Source organism: Sminthopsis crassicaudata, chromosome 2 (assembly GCF_048593235.1).
Source record: "Sminthopsis crassicaudata isolate SCR6 chromosome 2, ASM4859323v1, whole genome shotgun sequence".
Taxonomy (NCBI): domain Eukaryota; kingdom Metazoa; phylum Chordata; class Mammalia; order Dasyuromorphia; family Dasyuridae; genus Sminthopsis; species Sminthopsis crassicaudata.
Genome location: NC_133618.1, coordinates 395,792,468 through 395,807,898, shown reverse-complemented (window position 1 = coordinate 395,807,898; position 15,431 = coordinate 395,792,468). Strand labels below are relative to the sequence as shown.

The 15,431-nt window shown below is 34.3% G+C and overlaps 1 protein-coding gene across 2 annotated transcripts in view; it reads right to left on the bottom strand.

The window, feature by feature from the left end:
- Positions 1-597: 597 nt before the first annotated feature.
- Positions 598-15,431, bottom strand: part of RBM27 (RNA binding motif protein 27) — a 68,897-nt gene continuing 54,063 nt past the window's right edge. For both annotated transcript variants that reach the window (XM_074291721.1, XM_074291722.1), the window contains exons 18-22: positions 14,968-15,072; positions 14,642-14,833; positions 13,609-13,695; positions 10,839-10,949; positions 598-3,928 (exon numbers count right to left, since the gene is read on the bottom strand). In XM_074291721.1, the coding sequence (XP_074147822.1) occupies positions 3,845-3,928; positions 10,839-10,949; positions 13,609-13,695; positions 14,642-14,833; positions 14,968-15,072 (579 nt within the window). In that variant the 3' untranslated portion in view covers positions 598-3,844. The remainder of the gene's footprint in view (positions 3,929-10,838; positions 10,950-13,608; positions 13,696-14,641; positions 14,834-14,967; positions 15,073-15,431) is intronic.

Genomic DNA, 15,431 nt, shown 5'->3' with positions numbered 1-15,431 from the left:
TTTCCTTCTTTCTGAAGGTATATCAGTTATAGAAATACAAAACAACTCAAATCATGAAAACCATACTGTTCCCCAGTTCCCAGCTGGTAAGGTAAAATGTTAGTGTTATCATTGAAAGTATAAGAGTTGATAACTTATCAAAATGAAAAATAAAATTGTCACATCTTTTAGTTAATATTTGCAAGAAGTTGTCTTACTTTATTTTACAGTTTATGGATTTTCTACTTTTGAGAGGCACAGTGGGTAGCAATCAAGGTACTTTTATATTTTTCTTTTCATAAATGTAGCTGATGAATGTATTATTATGCAATATATTTGAGCTATCTAAATCTACAAGTGAAGAAAAGTGAACACTTTGTGACTTTTTCTTTTAAAGATTACTTATTAGTAAGTGCACTTCAAAGAGATGAAAACAAGCTCTTAAGTTCACCATTAGCCACTAGCTCCATAGTATATCCCTCACACATTCACAGCACACTCTCATATAAGCATTCACAGATACACCCACATGTGCACATATATACAGACACACAAACACACACATTCTCTCTCTCTCTTTCCAGAAGAAGCCAGAGTTACAGCTCTTTTTGTGATTCATTGTAATTTTTGGAATGGTTCTTAAATTTTCCAAATTCTTTTAAATTACCAACTTTTTTTTTTTTTTAGCCTTTTTTTTTCTTCCAATTTTGAACCATTCCATATTTTATCTTTATTGCAAAAGTCAACATGCTTCTTAGAAATTCAGGTTGTAATCAGTAAAACAAACATTACATATAGGAATTTAAATGTATAAACAGTTAGAAATCCAACAATATCTCCTATTATGCTATTACACAAGGTCACAATTTTGAAAAAAAAACTATAATACAGGCATCCTATACATCAAGAGGAACCACGATTCCTTTTCACATGATTTTTTTCTTCTTTTTGTACTAATGACCTGTCGCTGTCATTACCTATTTCATCTTAACAGGACAATGTTTTCCAATTTATTTTAGCTGTTGAAAATTTTTGTCTTAAAATTATAACATGAAGAAATTGAGGGAAACTCTATACATCCCTGGGTTGAATCTTGAGCACGGGAAGCAACCCATTGGTAAACTAAGCTGAGCAAGTAGGTTGGTATCATTTTCTTTTAGTGATCAGCTGCTTATAATGATGTCATGCGCATTATAAAGAACAGTAGAGTATACTACAGAGGCTGTGCGTTATTTCATAAAATGAAGCTACCAACAAGAGAAAAATTAGTCACAGTAGTTACCCACTTTTGAAAAAAAAAAAAAATCTAGGATTTAAAAAAAAAATCTTATGTAGGAAAATGTTTAAGCTATTTTATGCTAAATCATCACTTCAATTTTCTAATAATATAAACAGCCTGTATTTGAATTCATTTGAGAGGCTCAAATCTTTTCTAAAATCCCCAGAAATTATATTTAGGATGCTTGAGTGTTCTAGAAATAGTAGGGAGTGCTGAAAAGGCTTATAACAAGGATTTCACATCTGACTAAAGTTTCTATTGGTTCTTCATTTTAACCTTCTCAATTTTCTTTGTCTCTCCCCCTCCCACCCCAGTAAGTAAAAACCCAAACACATCCCTCATCTGCTCACTCTTGAACTGAGATTGCAAGGTGTCAGTTTAGAGGTTAAAAAAAAAAAATCACATGAAAAGGAATCCCATTCTATTGAACTGTGCCAGTCTACCAAAATTTTTCTTACAGCTCCATTAATTTACTGTAATCTTCAGTTTCCAAATACAAAAATACAACAATTCTTATTGAAATCTATACGCTGGTAGTTTTAGTACACAAAAAAACCAAATTATTTACAAAATTATACAGTTTAAGAAAAACTTTATACAAAAAATATATAAATCCTTTGTTCCCTCTATCATTTTTAAACTGTCAGGACTCAAAACATTCACAATAATGGATCTTTCAAAATATATACTGACTGAGCCACAGACATTAAGAAAATTTCATTAGAGGTGATGGGAGAGGAGCAAGATTGCTTATTCTAGGTACCCCATTCTAGTATTTTCATTCTTTCATAAGGTCATTTTAGCTTTAATGTTATAGTAGAAATACAGTAATAACCTAGAAAGAGAAGTCGTCCTTAGGAAGGGAAAAGTTATAAAAACTTAAAAGGGATCCTGGTTTCATATGCCACTGCAGGAAAATGGGATGTAAAGGAGATACAGATGATACAAATATGAGATTTAATTTCTTATGGCTAAGTAAATCTAGAATCCTGTTGGGTTTAAGTTCCTTACTGACAGTTTTTGCTCTGAGGAATAGTATTTGCCACAGGAAAACATAATCCCTGATAAAAGTGAACACCAAGAACCTTCTCAAGTCAAAAAGAAGTTTCAAATGTTCACATCATGTAAATGAATGAGAACCATAGATAAACGCAGGTGTGCATATTCTTGAGTGACATACTCCATTTATATTAATCTCAGTTAATCCAGGGATTGGTACAGTGTAGTGTTGCTCCTCTACTGTTCCATCTAACATTCAGAACACAAGGACATTAAATTTACATATATATTTTACTTAACAGATAGAATCTACTCTATTTAAGTGTACAGTAAAAATGCACACAGTGAAGAAAACTGCCTATTAAATGATGCGTGTGTGTTCATGGACAATGAAAAGCCACAAAATTATGAAAATGCATCATTTTCTATTCAAAGCCAAGTTACTACCTTCCATTTATATAATTTGTTATTGTTAACCCCACCCGCCACCCCAACTTCTCCATCATGGTTTAAATTCAGGAAAAGGTAATTTTGAGATACATTAAACCTTTTAGGTTACCTAAAACTAAACTGCTTCTTTAAATAGTATTCCCACAAACATGTTGAAAACCTTTGCCATGCCCATGAAAACATTCCTTAACTGTTCCAAATGCTGGTTTAGTTCAAAGCCTTTTTATTAAGGAGGGATCAGCCTTTCAAGAGCCAGACGATGAACTTCTCTCAATACTGTGCACGTTTGGTCTATTAATTCAGGTGCAGGGGAGGCAGAGGAAGGAAAAAAAATAATAAAAGAGCAATGGGCACAACTGTCTCACATTTGGAGAATTTTTAAAAAGCAGGGATTGAACCAATACTGACAAAGTAAAAAGGCAAAGTAAAATGAGTCTGAACAATAGATAGTTCAGATGAGACCGAAAAATGACAGAATGGAAACATCAATGGAGCTAGCAATGTCACATAACATTTTAGAGAACATACAGGATTTGATGTAATTTACATTGAAATAGTATGTGGAAGATTATATTATATGTATTGTACAATTTATGTTCATATAAAAACTCTGAAAAAAATTCAGACTGAATACAAGCCAGGCTCCTCCATATTAAAAAATTAAAACAAATTGTATTTTTCTTTCAAGATGAATCTTAAAACAAGGTTTAGTCAAAAATATCTCCCATAGTGTGACGACCCCATCCATAATATCTGAGAGTTACGAGATTCCAGGCTACTTTGACATTTAATGAAATTTTATCAGCAGATTATATTACAAAATAAAATTTCTAAACACCCTGTCATCTACATCATAATCCCACACCATCAAAAATAGTGGTGTGGAAAATAAGGCTCTAGAGAACACCCATACGACTCTTGTGGATCTTCAGAATTGTGTAAAAGTCACTAGGCCTTTGGCTGCTTTAATATCACATACAGTTATGAGATGTGTTTAAATAGCAAACTTGCTGTCTTTATACCTATGTTGAAAAGAAAAAAAAAATAAAAATTTTTGGCTCAATGACGTCTTTAAATAATTTTAAAAAGTTGTTCTTCTAAACAAAATTCCTAAAACTATACAGCTCCCATCAGATTTCATCTTCGCCAAGAACGAGATTCATATTCATCTTCATCTTCATCATCATCATCATGCAAAAACAAATCTGAAGCTTCAGTCTCCTAGAGAAAAAGAAGGTATAGTCATTGTAAACGTATAAAACAATACTAATTAAATGAGGAATACAAAAGTCACTGTATTTTAAAAAGTTAATATAATTCAAAACAGAATTATATATTAGCTATCTTAGTTAAGACAAGTCCAGTTAGGAATCAGAAGTTTCTAAATTCCAAGCCACTCTCTTTTGCTCGTTTGCTTTCAGTCAACCATTTATTAAGCTTTAACTATATGCAACAAAGTACTATACAAGAAGGAAAGAATGGCAAAAACAATCCCTGCCCTCAAGAAGCTTACATTCTAATGAGAGAAACAACATCTAAGTAACTAGTTACATACAGATTAAAATCAGAGCAGACTAAAGGGAATTTGAGAGGACTAGAATTCTTGCAGAAGATGAGATTTGAACTAAGTTGAAGAAAGTTAGGGAAACCAGGACAGAATGTGACGAAGTTGAACTAGAACAGTACAGTAAAGGTGGACTATGCAGTGCATAGAGTTGTAACACAAAAAAGACTAGAAAAGTAAGAAACGGCCAAGTTATTAGGACTTCAAATAACAGAAGTGCAAAGGGGTCACCGGCACAGGCACAGGCAAAGGAGGCAGCAGGGTCAGAGCTAACCTTTAGGAAAATTACTCTGGTAACTGGGTAAAGGAGGAATAGTAATGATGAGAGATCTGAGGTAGAAGAACCAATCAAAAAACTATTTAGAATAGTCTAAGTAAGAAGTGATTAGTGTCTGAACTTGGGCAGCTGCATGACAGCAGAGAAGTGGCCATATGGAAGAGAGATTATGAAAACTGAACCAAAATTTGTCACCAGACTCAAAATGTGGAGTGAGAAATCAAGGATAACACAAAGACTGTGGCACTAATTTTAATAAGAAATCTTCTATGTGTGTCAGGCACCTCTCCAAACAATGTAAAAAAATTTTATATAACTCATAATTCAGCTTAAAAAAGTATTTTATAATTAATAAGCGAACACAGCAGTAGGAAACAGCTAATTATCAATATTTTAGAAGTGACTTTTGTTTGTGGATTATTCTAACTTCTGGTTTCTTTTCCTTTTATCTCCCATCTCCAAATCTGTAACAATTATGTTGCTTCCCACCATTTCCACCAGCAAGTTGAGGGGAAGGGGGAAATTAAAAGCCATAAATTTTATTACTTAAAAGCAAAGAGGAAGTTCAAACTGCCAGCTAAAATGGGTTTTTAAGATTATGTCTAAGTTTAATTTTATCCAAAGAATTGGTGTTCTCATCTATCATGAGTAAAAGTTAACTTTAATGTTAAGTCTTAGCAACTCAGAGTAAGACGACAAAAAAAAAAAAATTATGCTAACAAAAATCCCCAAGATGACTTTTTAAAAGTTTTATATGCACATATTCACATTGAAAACTGCTCTGAAGATAACTGTATAAATATGTATACATTTATTGGATTTAACATATATTGAACTACATGCCTTCTAAGGAAGGGGGAGGAATTGGAACACAAGGTATTGCAAGGGTTAATGTTGAACAATTATCCATGTGTATTTTGAAAATAAAAAGCTTTAATTAAAAAAAAAAATGCTCTGATTTTTGAACAAGATTTTAAACTTTAAAGCTTTCAAACTTTCTACCTATAAACATCATCTCTAGATGACTCCCTCACCTCTTACCTATAATCCTTTATTATAATTGCCTGAGATATCTCCACCTGAATGTCCTGCAGACTTCTTAAATTCATCATATCTAAAAAACGAAATAAAATTTCCCAAATACATCCTTCTTAATTTCCTTATACCTAGTGAGAATATCATTAAGATTTTAGTCACAATTTCAAAGCTTTTTTTTTTTAAACCTTTCCTCTTGCTTTTTTACTCCCCTCCTGTCAATTCCTCCTCCATAAAATATTTATTTTACCTGTTCTCCTCAGTCATAAGATCACCACCTTTTTTCAGGATCTCATCACTTGTCACTTGAACTACTGCAAGGGATCCCTTCCTCAGATCTTTCCTCTCCAATCTAATTTCCATATAACCATCAAAATTACATTCCTAAACCAGAAATTTGACCATTCTACTCCTCTGATCAAAAAGCTCCAAGGATCTATTGTTTCTAGGATAAAAAGCAATCCTGTTCGTTAGATAAGAGTCTTCAAAAAACTGTATTCCAACTCATCTTTCCAGGCTTCTTTCACATTATACTTCTTTTTACACCCTCAATGTTCCAGTCAAATTGGCCCACCCACCTATTATTGTTCTCTGAAACAGCTAACTTTAGAAAGTCAGCCTAAGAACTACCTGCTACCAAATTTTTCTGGTGCCTCCAGCTCTGCCCACCACTCTGAAAATTACCCTTAAGCTAATTTGTATAATCTGTACTCATCTCTGGATGTATTCATCCCACCGTATCTTGGAATTCCTGATTTTTTACTAGATTCACTGAAAAGATTCTTCCTACATGAAACCTTTCCTGTCCCTCGCCACCCCATATCCCAGCTGCTAATGCCTTCTCCAAAATGATCTTATATCTACTCTGTATATTCCACTATGAAGAAAAGTTCTCTCCCCCAGCAAGAATGTATGTTCTCTGAGGGCAGAACATTTTTACTTTTGTTACTTGTGTATTTGCAGCACTTGGATAATTAAGAGTGGCCTGTTACCTTCAATGGATGGTTTTAAAAGAGCTTTCTTAGCACTAAAAAGTTAAATGATCTGTCAGGGCGTAAGCCAGGATGGGTCAGAGAAAGAACTCTTTAAGTTTTTTTTGATTGCAAGGTAAGCTCTCCATCTATTATAGAAATGTCAGACATGCAGTCCATCATGCTCAAGTGTGATCTGAATCAGGTTAAAATGTACTTGGGAAATATTTAACAAAAGAAATGAAATTAGACCATCAATAACATTAATGAATTTTTCTATGTCAATATGTGGTCTGCAAGGATTTCTGTGTATGGTTTAGTGGCTCCCTGTTTCTATATGAGTTTCACACCACTGATCTGTGTTATTGTATTGACTCTTCATATTTAGCACACAGCAGGTGTCTAATAAATTTTTTTTATTTATTGATGGTGTTTTTCTTAAAAAAATTAAAATTCTTTGAGAGTCATTTAGCCAATCAATAAACATTTATCTATCTATCTATCTATCTATCTATCTATCTATCTATCTATCTATCTATCTATCTATCTATTTATTTTTACCTGACGGCTGGGGTTAAGTGACTTGCCCAGGGTCACACAGCTAGGAAGTGTTAAGTGTCTGAGACCACATTTGAACTCGGGTCCTCCTGAATTCAAGGCTGGTGCTCTATCCACTGCGCCACCTAGCTGCCCCAATAAACATTTATTAAGCACCTACTATGTTCTAGGAATTGTACTTAGTGCTGAGGTATAGAAAGAAAGGCAAAAGACAGTCTCTGTCCTCATGGAGCTTACAACCTCATATAGAGACAATGCATAAGCACTTATATACAAATAAGTTATGCGCAAGATAATTTGGAAATAATCAATAGGGTAAAGAAGAATCAAGAAGGACTATGAAATGCTTATAATGGAAGGTGAGAGTTTAGCTGAGATTTGGAGGGGAGCCAAGAAGTAAAGATAAGGAAGGAGAACATTCCAGGCGTGTGGGACATCCAGTGAAAATGAAGAGGCTTGAGCTAGGTGGCGCAGTGGATAGAGCACCAAGCCTTGAATTCAGGAGGACCCGAGTTCAAATCTGGTCTCAGACACAACACTTCCTAGCTGTGTGACCCTGGGCAAGTCACTTAACCCCAGCCTCAGGGAAAAAAGAAAAAAGAAAACGAAGAGGCTTAGGAGGCAAACTGTCTAGTTTGAGAACAGCAAGGAAACCAGTATCACTGAGAGTATGTATATGTACTGAAGGGAGTATGGGGGAGGGGGAGGAGTGTAAGAAGACTAGAAAGGTTGGGGGTACCCATATTATAAAGGGTTTGAAATGCCAAAGGATTTTATACCTTGAGATGGCAGGGAGTCACGGGAGTTTCCTGGGGAGTTGTAGTGGGAAGCTGGGGGTGACATAGTTGAGACCCGTACTATGGGATGATCATTCTGACAGCAGAGTGGACAACTATTGTGAAGAGAAACTTCAAGCAGGCAAAGTAGCCGGCATGTTGTTATTGCAAAAGTAAAGGTGTGAAGTAATGAAAACCTATACTGGTGTAATGACTGTCAGGGGAGAAGGGACTATATATGAGAGATGTTTTGAAGCTAAAACTGACAGGTCTTAGTAATTGATTGGATATAAAGGACAAGGAGGAAGGAGGAGACTAGCATAACATCTAGATCGTGAGCCTGGAGGTCTAGGGATGCTTTCAATAATAACAGGGAGTGAGAAAGAGGGAAGGATTTGAAGGGACAGATAATAAGCTCAGTTTTATTTACGTTGAGTTTAAGATATTACAGGATATCCAGTGTGAGATCTACAATGTATAACTGGAGATGCAAGTCTGATGGTCAGCAGATTAGGTCTGGATAAGTAGATCTGATAATCATCTGCACAGAAAATAACTGAAACCATGGGAGTTGACAAGATCAGTATACAGAAAGAAGAGAGTCCAGGATAGAGTGGGAGTTCCATGGGCATGTCTTGGACGAATAACCACAAAGCAAATCAATCAAAAGGCTGAAGGAGAACCAGGGTAGAGTACTATCATGAAAACAGAGAAGAAAATATCAAGGGAGAGAGGATCAAATGTCATCTCTTTGAAATGACAGCCACCTCAAAGATATTCTCAGCCAATGTCCTGTAGACATCTTAAACTAAATATATCCCAAATTGAACTAAATATAATTCTACTCAAAACCTTCCTTAGTTCTCACTTCTTTCTTTCTTTCTTTTTTTTTTTAAATAGCTTTTTATTTACAAAACATATGCATGGGCAATTTTAAACATTGAACTTTGAAAAACCTTCTGTTCCAACTTTTCCCCTACCTCCCCCACCCCAGATGGCAGGTAGTCCAATACATGTTAAATATGTTAAAGTATATATTAAATATAATATATGTATACATATTTATACAGTTATCTTGCTGCACAAGAAAGATTGGATCTAGAAAGAAGGTAAAAAAACTTGAGAAGGAAAACAGAAATGCAAGCAAACAATTAGTTCTCACTTATTGTTACTGAAGTACGATCTTTCTCCTAGGCCCACAGCTCACCACTTAGGTGTTATGGCAGACTCATTCTCTCTTACTCCTTAGCCAGAAAAGGGAGGAGAGATAGTGGACAATAACTAGAAAGGATGAATGGATCAAGAGAGTTTTTCTGAGAATCATGGAGATAGGAGTATGTTTCCAGACAGTAGGGAAGTAGCCAATAGTCAGGGGGAGATTGAAAATATGTGAGAATGTGGACGGTAGAGGAGCAATCTGTCAAGGAAGATGGATGAAATAGGATCATTTGTGCAAGTAGAAGGGTTGCCTTGGAAAGGTAATGGGTTGCATCATCAGGTGAAAGGGGGTGAAGGACGAAACAGTGGTAGAAGGAATCTGGAAGACGTGACCTAAGGAGGATAGGAAAAGAGGAAGCACTTGGTGAATGGTCTTATTTTTTTCAATGAAACATAAGGCAGCTGAAAAGCCTTTGAAAGTCTTGACGATAGATTAAAAAAAAGTCTGTGAAAACCAGCAAGATCAGTGGGATAGTGAGTTAGCTAGGGAGACGTAAAAAGATTATCTTGCTGCACTGAAGGTCCAGTTGACATTATGTAACATAAACTTGTGGTAGATCCAGTCAAAATCTTTTTGTGATTTTTTTTTTTTTTTTAAAAGCTTTATTCAACAGCAGGTGAGTAGAAATAAAAAGGAGAAGATGGCAGAAGTGACCTACAGCTGAGGCTTGGGGATTTTGCAGGGCAAAATCTGCAACAGCATTAGGAAGCAAAAGATTTTTTTAAAAAAGGACAGTATAGAGATTAAATGGCTCAGAAAAGGTTCAAGATGGAGAAGTGAGGAGAGTCTTGCCCAGCGGTCCTCAGACTTTTTAAGTAGGGGCCAGTCACTGTCCCTCAGACTGATGGAGGGCCGGACTATAGTAAAAACAAAAACTCACACTCTGTCTCTGCCCCTCAGCCCATTTGCCATAACCTGTTGGGCCGCATCTGGCCCTCGGGCCATAGTTTGAGAACCCTTGGTCTTGCCAGTTCAGAGGTGATGACATGGGAAAGAAATAAAGGATGGAAAAACTGGAGGTTATAGTAAAAATGAAGAATAGAATTTGAGGTTACAAGACAAAAGGAAAGGTAGATGGCAACAGATTATGATCAGAAAAGGAAACTTCAGAATTCACGAACATGGAATGGAACATTTGTAGGTAATGGTAAAATCAAAGTATCTCTCTGTAGTTAGCTAAAGTAGGATGAAGAAACAGGTCATGGGAAATGAGCAAGCTAAGGAACTGGGAGCTAAAGGTATTAAAGAGAATATCATTATGTATTTTGAGGTTTCTACTATGAGGGCTGGAAATAGGGAGGAAAGAAAGACTGTTAACTAGTCAATTAATTCAGTGAAGGGAGTGTCCTAGAGGACAATAAGAAGAAATGACCAAATTGTTGATTGGGTAGTAGCTATGGATTGATTGAGTGAACCTCAAAGGAATTAAGATTACTGAGTGATGGAGATAAACTTAGAAATGGCTATGAAAAGCAAGGACAATTTCATCTTCACTTTAATCACTGAGTCAGAGGGAAGAAGTCAAAGTGTAATCATGCAGGAAAGGAGAGCAGGGATGCTTTTATTTTTTTCGTTGTGTTATCAAATGCCTTATATAGTTCCTGGCCTACAAGAAACATTTAATAAATTCTTGTTGAATTTCTTTTACATATGACAGATTTACTTCCACTTCAAGAAGACAAAAAAGTTGGGGGGAAAAAAGCCTTAATTAAATTCTTAAAAATCATTTACCTCTTCCTTGGCTTCTTCTTCCTCAGTTTCTGTGGATATAGATGGTACCTTAGGTTTGTGCCATGATATCTGTAGTCTGCGATCTTTGAATTTTGATCCTTGGTTTGCAGCCTACAATATATTTTACAAAAAAGAAAAGAAAAACCAAAGAGTATACTTTCAAATAGAGGAAAAACTTAGTCCTTTAAATAGTGTGTTTTTAGATGTCAAAGGTACGATTCAGACAAACTCAGTTAAAATAGATGTTAAATAGTTAGTGGCCAAAAATGGATACACAGAGCATTCCTTAGTACAGTTTTAAGCTACTATAGCTTTAAGCAACGCTGTATACCCTATTTAATTTTAAAATGCCCTTTATAACCAATCCTTCATGATGTTTAGAAAAACAAATTGGACTATTAGCATTATAGTGAAGATTTAAGATTCAATATTAATTTCTTGGAATAATTATTTGGCATCTGCAAATTTTTAAAAGCTTAAATATTATAAATGTTGCATTCAAAATAAAATTTTAGACTACATCTATAGTCCTAAGTCTTTCCTGTTTTACAGTCCCATATATCATTTTATCCCCTATCAGCAATAGTCTTGTGCTTTTCTAATTCCTTTTATTTTTATAAACTGATTTCCAGCTTTTTAAAAAAGAGATGCTTGCTGAGTTGAAATCAGATCTCTAATCCAGCATAAAGTGAAGATTTCTGATCATTAGATCATAGATTTGTTAGCTCATCCAGTTTCCTTTATAGTCCCAAAGAAAAGAAAATGACAAGTTACAGGATCACATAAGTATAAATAGCAGAGCCAGGTTTTGAACCCACGTATCCAGACTTGAGATTCAGCATTCTTTCCCCAGAATCATGCTGCCTTCCTCTTCTAACTGACCTCTTAACTGTGAGTTTGGTGGAATTTATATTTTACACATACAGTTTTTCTTTGAATTATGTTTTATAATACTCTAGTAATTATCAGTTGTTTTTAAAGAAAAGACAACAGAATGAAGAAATTGAAAGATTTCTTTAGTCATAGAAGAAATGAGTAAATAAACCAGAGAGAGAATTCAAAGGTTTTTTGAGGCCCATTTCATTATTCTTTTTACCAAACTGTAGAGAGACAATAAATTGTTTCCAATTTTTGCTCCATTCAAACCTTATTTGAAGTATTTAGCCTGTAACAGCATTTTTCAACCACAAATGAGAGGTTATTTACCACTATACATATACTGTTGGAACTCCAGAAATTGAATGAACAACACTTTGAATTGTGGTTTGGGTCCTAGTACTTAACATAGGGAAAGTGTTCTTTTTCTAATATAGGGTTAAGTCAGAACCTAAAAAGACTTCAGTCTCCTTTGAGTTGAGGTTCTTTTAGTACAAACTGGTTCATGAAGTAAACCCATTCATATTTGATATATATCTAATCTATATCCCTCTCTTGTTACAGGAAATCTCTTCATCATTTCCTGTGATGTAGGAATGAGTGTAGGGACCACCAGGGAGTACCCATACACTTACATGTTCTGGCTGAACAATGCTCTTACCACCAGTTCATGACAAGTAAAAATGCTTACAACACCTGATAATGATTCATTTTTTTTTTTAAATCCATTAAAAAAATTCTGGTAAATGAGCACTGAAAAATACAGAGATATAAACATATCAACAGTATACATATTTGATTAAAATACTACATATAAATATTAAATGTATTACAGAGTGTTAGATTTAGCATTTTAATGTAAGAAAGCAATTAAATAATCTAATCCAATTCTCTCCTTTTTCAGATTAAAAATATTCAGTTCCAAAAAGGAAGTGATTTGATCTGAGTCACATAGCCATGTTATTATAATAGTAGTTTATACTTAGATGAAGCTTTAAGAGTTACAAATAAAATTTTCTCTTTGATCTTCATATGAATGTACAAATTGGGTAATAATTCCTTGTCTAATATAGGCTATCCATAAGGTATAAAATCACCTAATTGACTGTGGCAATATTTATGAACACAACATAGAACATCTTTCCTTGCTAAAATAAGTCTTCACAAAGAATGGGTCATACTTGAACATTAAATTCAAGAAATATATAATACACGCCTAAACTATACACACAAAGAGCTAAGTTAGATTATGGGGAAGATAAATCTATGAACAGCAAATTGCTGTAACCCTTTGGATAAACCATGAACAATCACTTTCTTGGTGGAGAAAACTCTCCAAGACTTTTTTTTTTTTTTTTTTTTTTAAAGTAAACTGGAAGATGAGAATGGGTCAAACTCTGCTTGGAGAAGCTGTATGGAAAGGATAACAGCTATATGAGAAGTCTGCAGTAATTACAGCAGCAGTATTCAGTTGCCTTGTATGAAGCCCTACAAAGTCCAAAATGGGGGATGGGGAGGAATTAGAGATATTTAATAGGATGATAATGTAACACATACAAGGACTTTTTTTCCCCCTTCTAGAAATGTAAGACTTCCTTTCTTCTGACTCAAAACTTGGTTATTTTGGAACTAAAACATCACAAGATGGGCAACAAGTACAATAATTATTCCATTTTGAGCAAATTTTTAAAAATAAAAGATAGAAAGTGATCTATTACATGTTAACTTGTAAGAGATCATCACATTCCCATCACTGTCAAAAGAAAAACCAGGTTAGAGTAATGCTAGCTCTTGCAATGTTTTAGACAGAGACAACTATTCTATCATGCTAACCTATTACAAAATAATCAATCTGTGCCAAAGTCCTATAGACTATGTTCCACATTTTACTTACATTTTCAGCTTCTGACCTAGACTTGTATGTTAAAACAACACTTAAAGGTGATTCTTCTTCTTGCAGATCTTCAATATCTCCAAATTTCTGTGAAATGAAAAATGTATAAGATATAATTAGAAATCAAGAAAGTGAATGATTGCACTAATTTCAAACTCATCACATACATATACATCATTATATGTGAAGTGAAAGTGAAACAAATGGAAATAATAGGCATAAATAAAAGAACAGACAAGAATTTATGCAAAGGAGGAAAAGCTAGAACCTTAAATTCATAATTCCTCTATTAAATAACAACATTTAGAAAAATGATGGCGATATCTCCTTTAAAAAAATTTGAATAAAGGACAGCTAGGTGGCACAATGGATAGAGCACCAGCCCTGAACTCAGGAGGACCTGAGTTCAAATCTGGCCTCAGACACTTAACACTTCCCAGCTATATGATTCTAGTCAAGTCACTTAGCCCTAACTGCCTCAGGAAAAAAAAAAAAAAGTTTGAAGAATGAAAAAAGCATCTGGTATAAAATGGGAAGCTATAGCTATGCAAACTGTTTACTCATAAATTATAAATATTTGTATTAGTAGCATTGTCCCATTAATACTTGTACAAAAGTTGAAAAGCAACACTGGAGTATGTATACCATAACAGAACCTGGAGCCTAAATTCTACTACCTTAATCAAATTATTCTATGATTTTGGCTTTTCTTGAAGATTATTTCCCTTTCTAAAATTAATTAATTGGCAGCCCATTTAATAAATATAATATAGTCTGGGGGAAAAAAAGCAACAACAAATACATTTATGTGTTAACATTATGGAACATAATGTTATAAAAAGAATAAATATTCTTTTATGATCTTTAACACAAACTGATGGATGTGGTCATAATGATGATTTTACAACTACTTTTCCATATGTAAAGCCCTAACATGTATATACAAAATGCAATGAAGCAGTAATGAAAGGAGAAATTTATTTCCAACCTTTCATAATTGCCTTCATATTTTGATCATACATTAAAAACTTACTGAGAAATGCTGAAGTAATTCATCTTTCTCCTCCTCAAAAAAGCCCACAACTGTTATTGCTCGGGGGCGATGATCCACCACCATGTGATTTAATGAGCCCCTTCCCCTTGCTCCACGGCCTCGGCCTCTTCCTCTGCTTTGAGAAGACATGGTCTTTCCACGACCCACAGGCAAAATACCCAAACGAGCAGCCTAAATAAGAACAGAAAGAGGAAGCTACAATACAGTCTCTAAACATGGATCCATTATCAGAGACAGATGGCATAACAAAAAAAGTACAATGAGACATTATCTTGGTAGAAAAGTTAACTTTTCCTTAATCTCACCTCAACCTGTAATTGATTCAGCTTTTTCCGTAATTCTGTTGTGTCTTCACCAGAAGATAATCTCTTGTGGAAGTCTAGTTCTGCATCTAGCAACTCTTTCTGTGCCTTTAAAAAATTAACACAAACAATTTTTTAAAATTTTATTCATATTTTATTCCTAAAAATTATGAATGTCTGTTTTATGAAGGTTATATAAACTAGTAAAGTTTTTAAAAGGTGTAACGCGCCGACTTCAATGGTGTTCATAAATACCATATATAAAATTTGTGATATAAGTTGTAAGCACTGTGTACATAACACATACATAATATGCATATAATAACAAACCAACCAGTAATGCCAATTATACAATAGTCAAAAGCTCTGGAGTAAAGAAATAATTCAAATTAGAAAATATTTACAGAATGTTTCAAAGATGGATGGGATCTCAGATAGTTGTTTCAAAGTTGGATAGACATTATTGA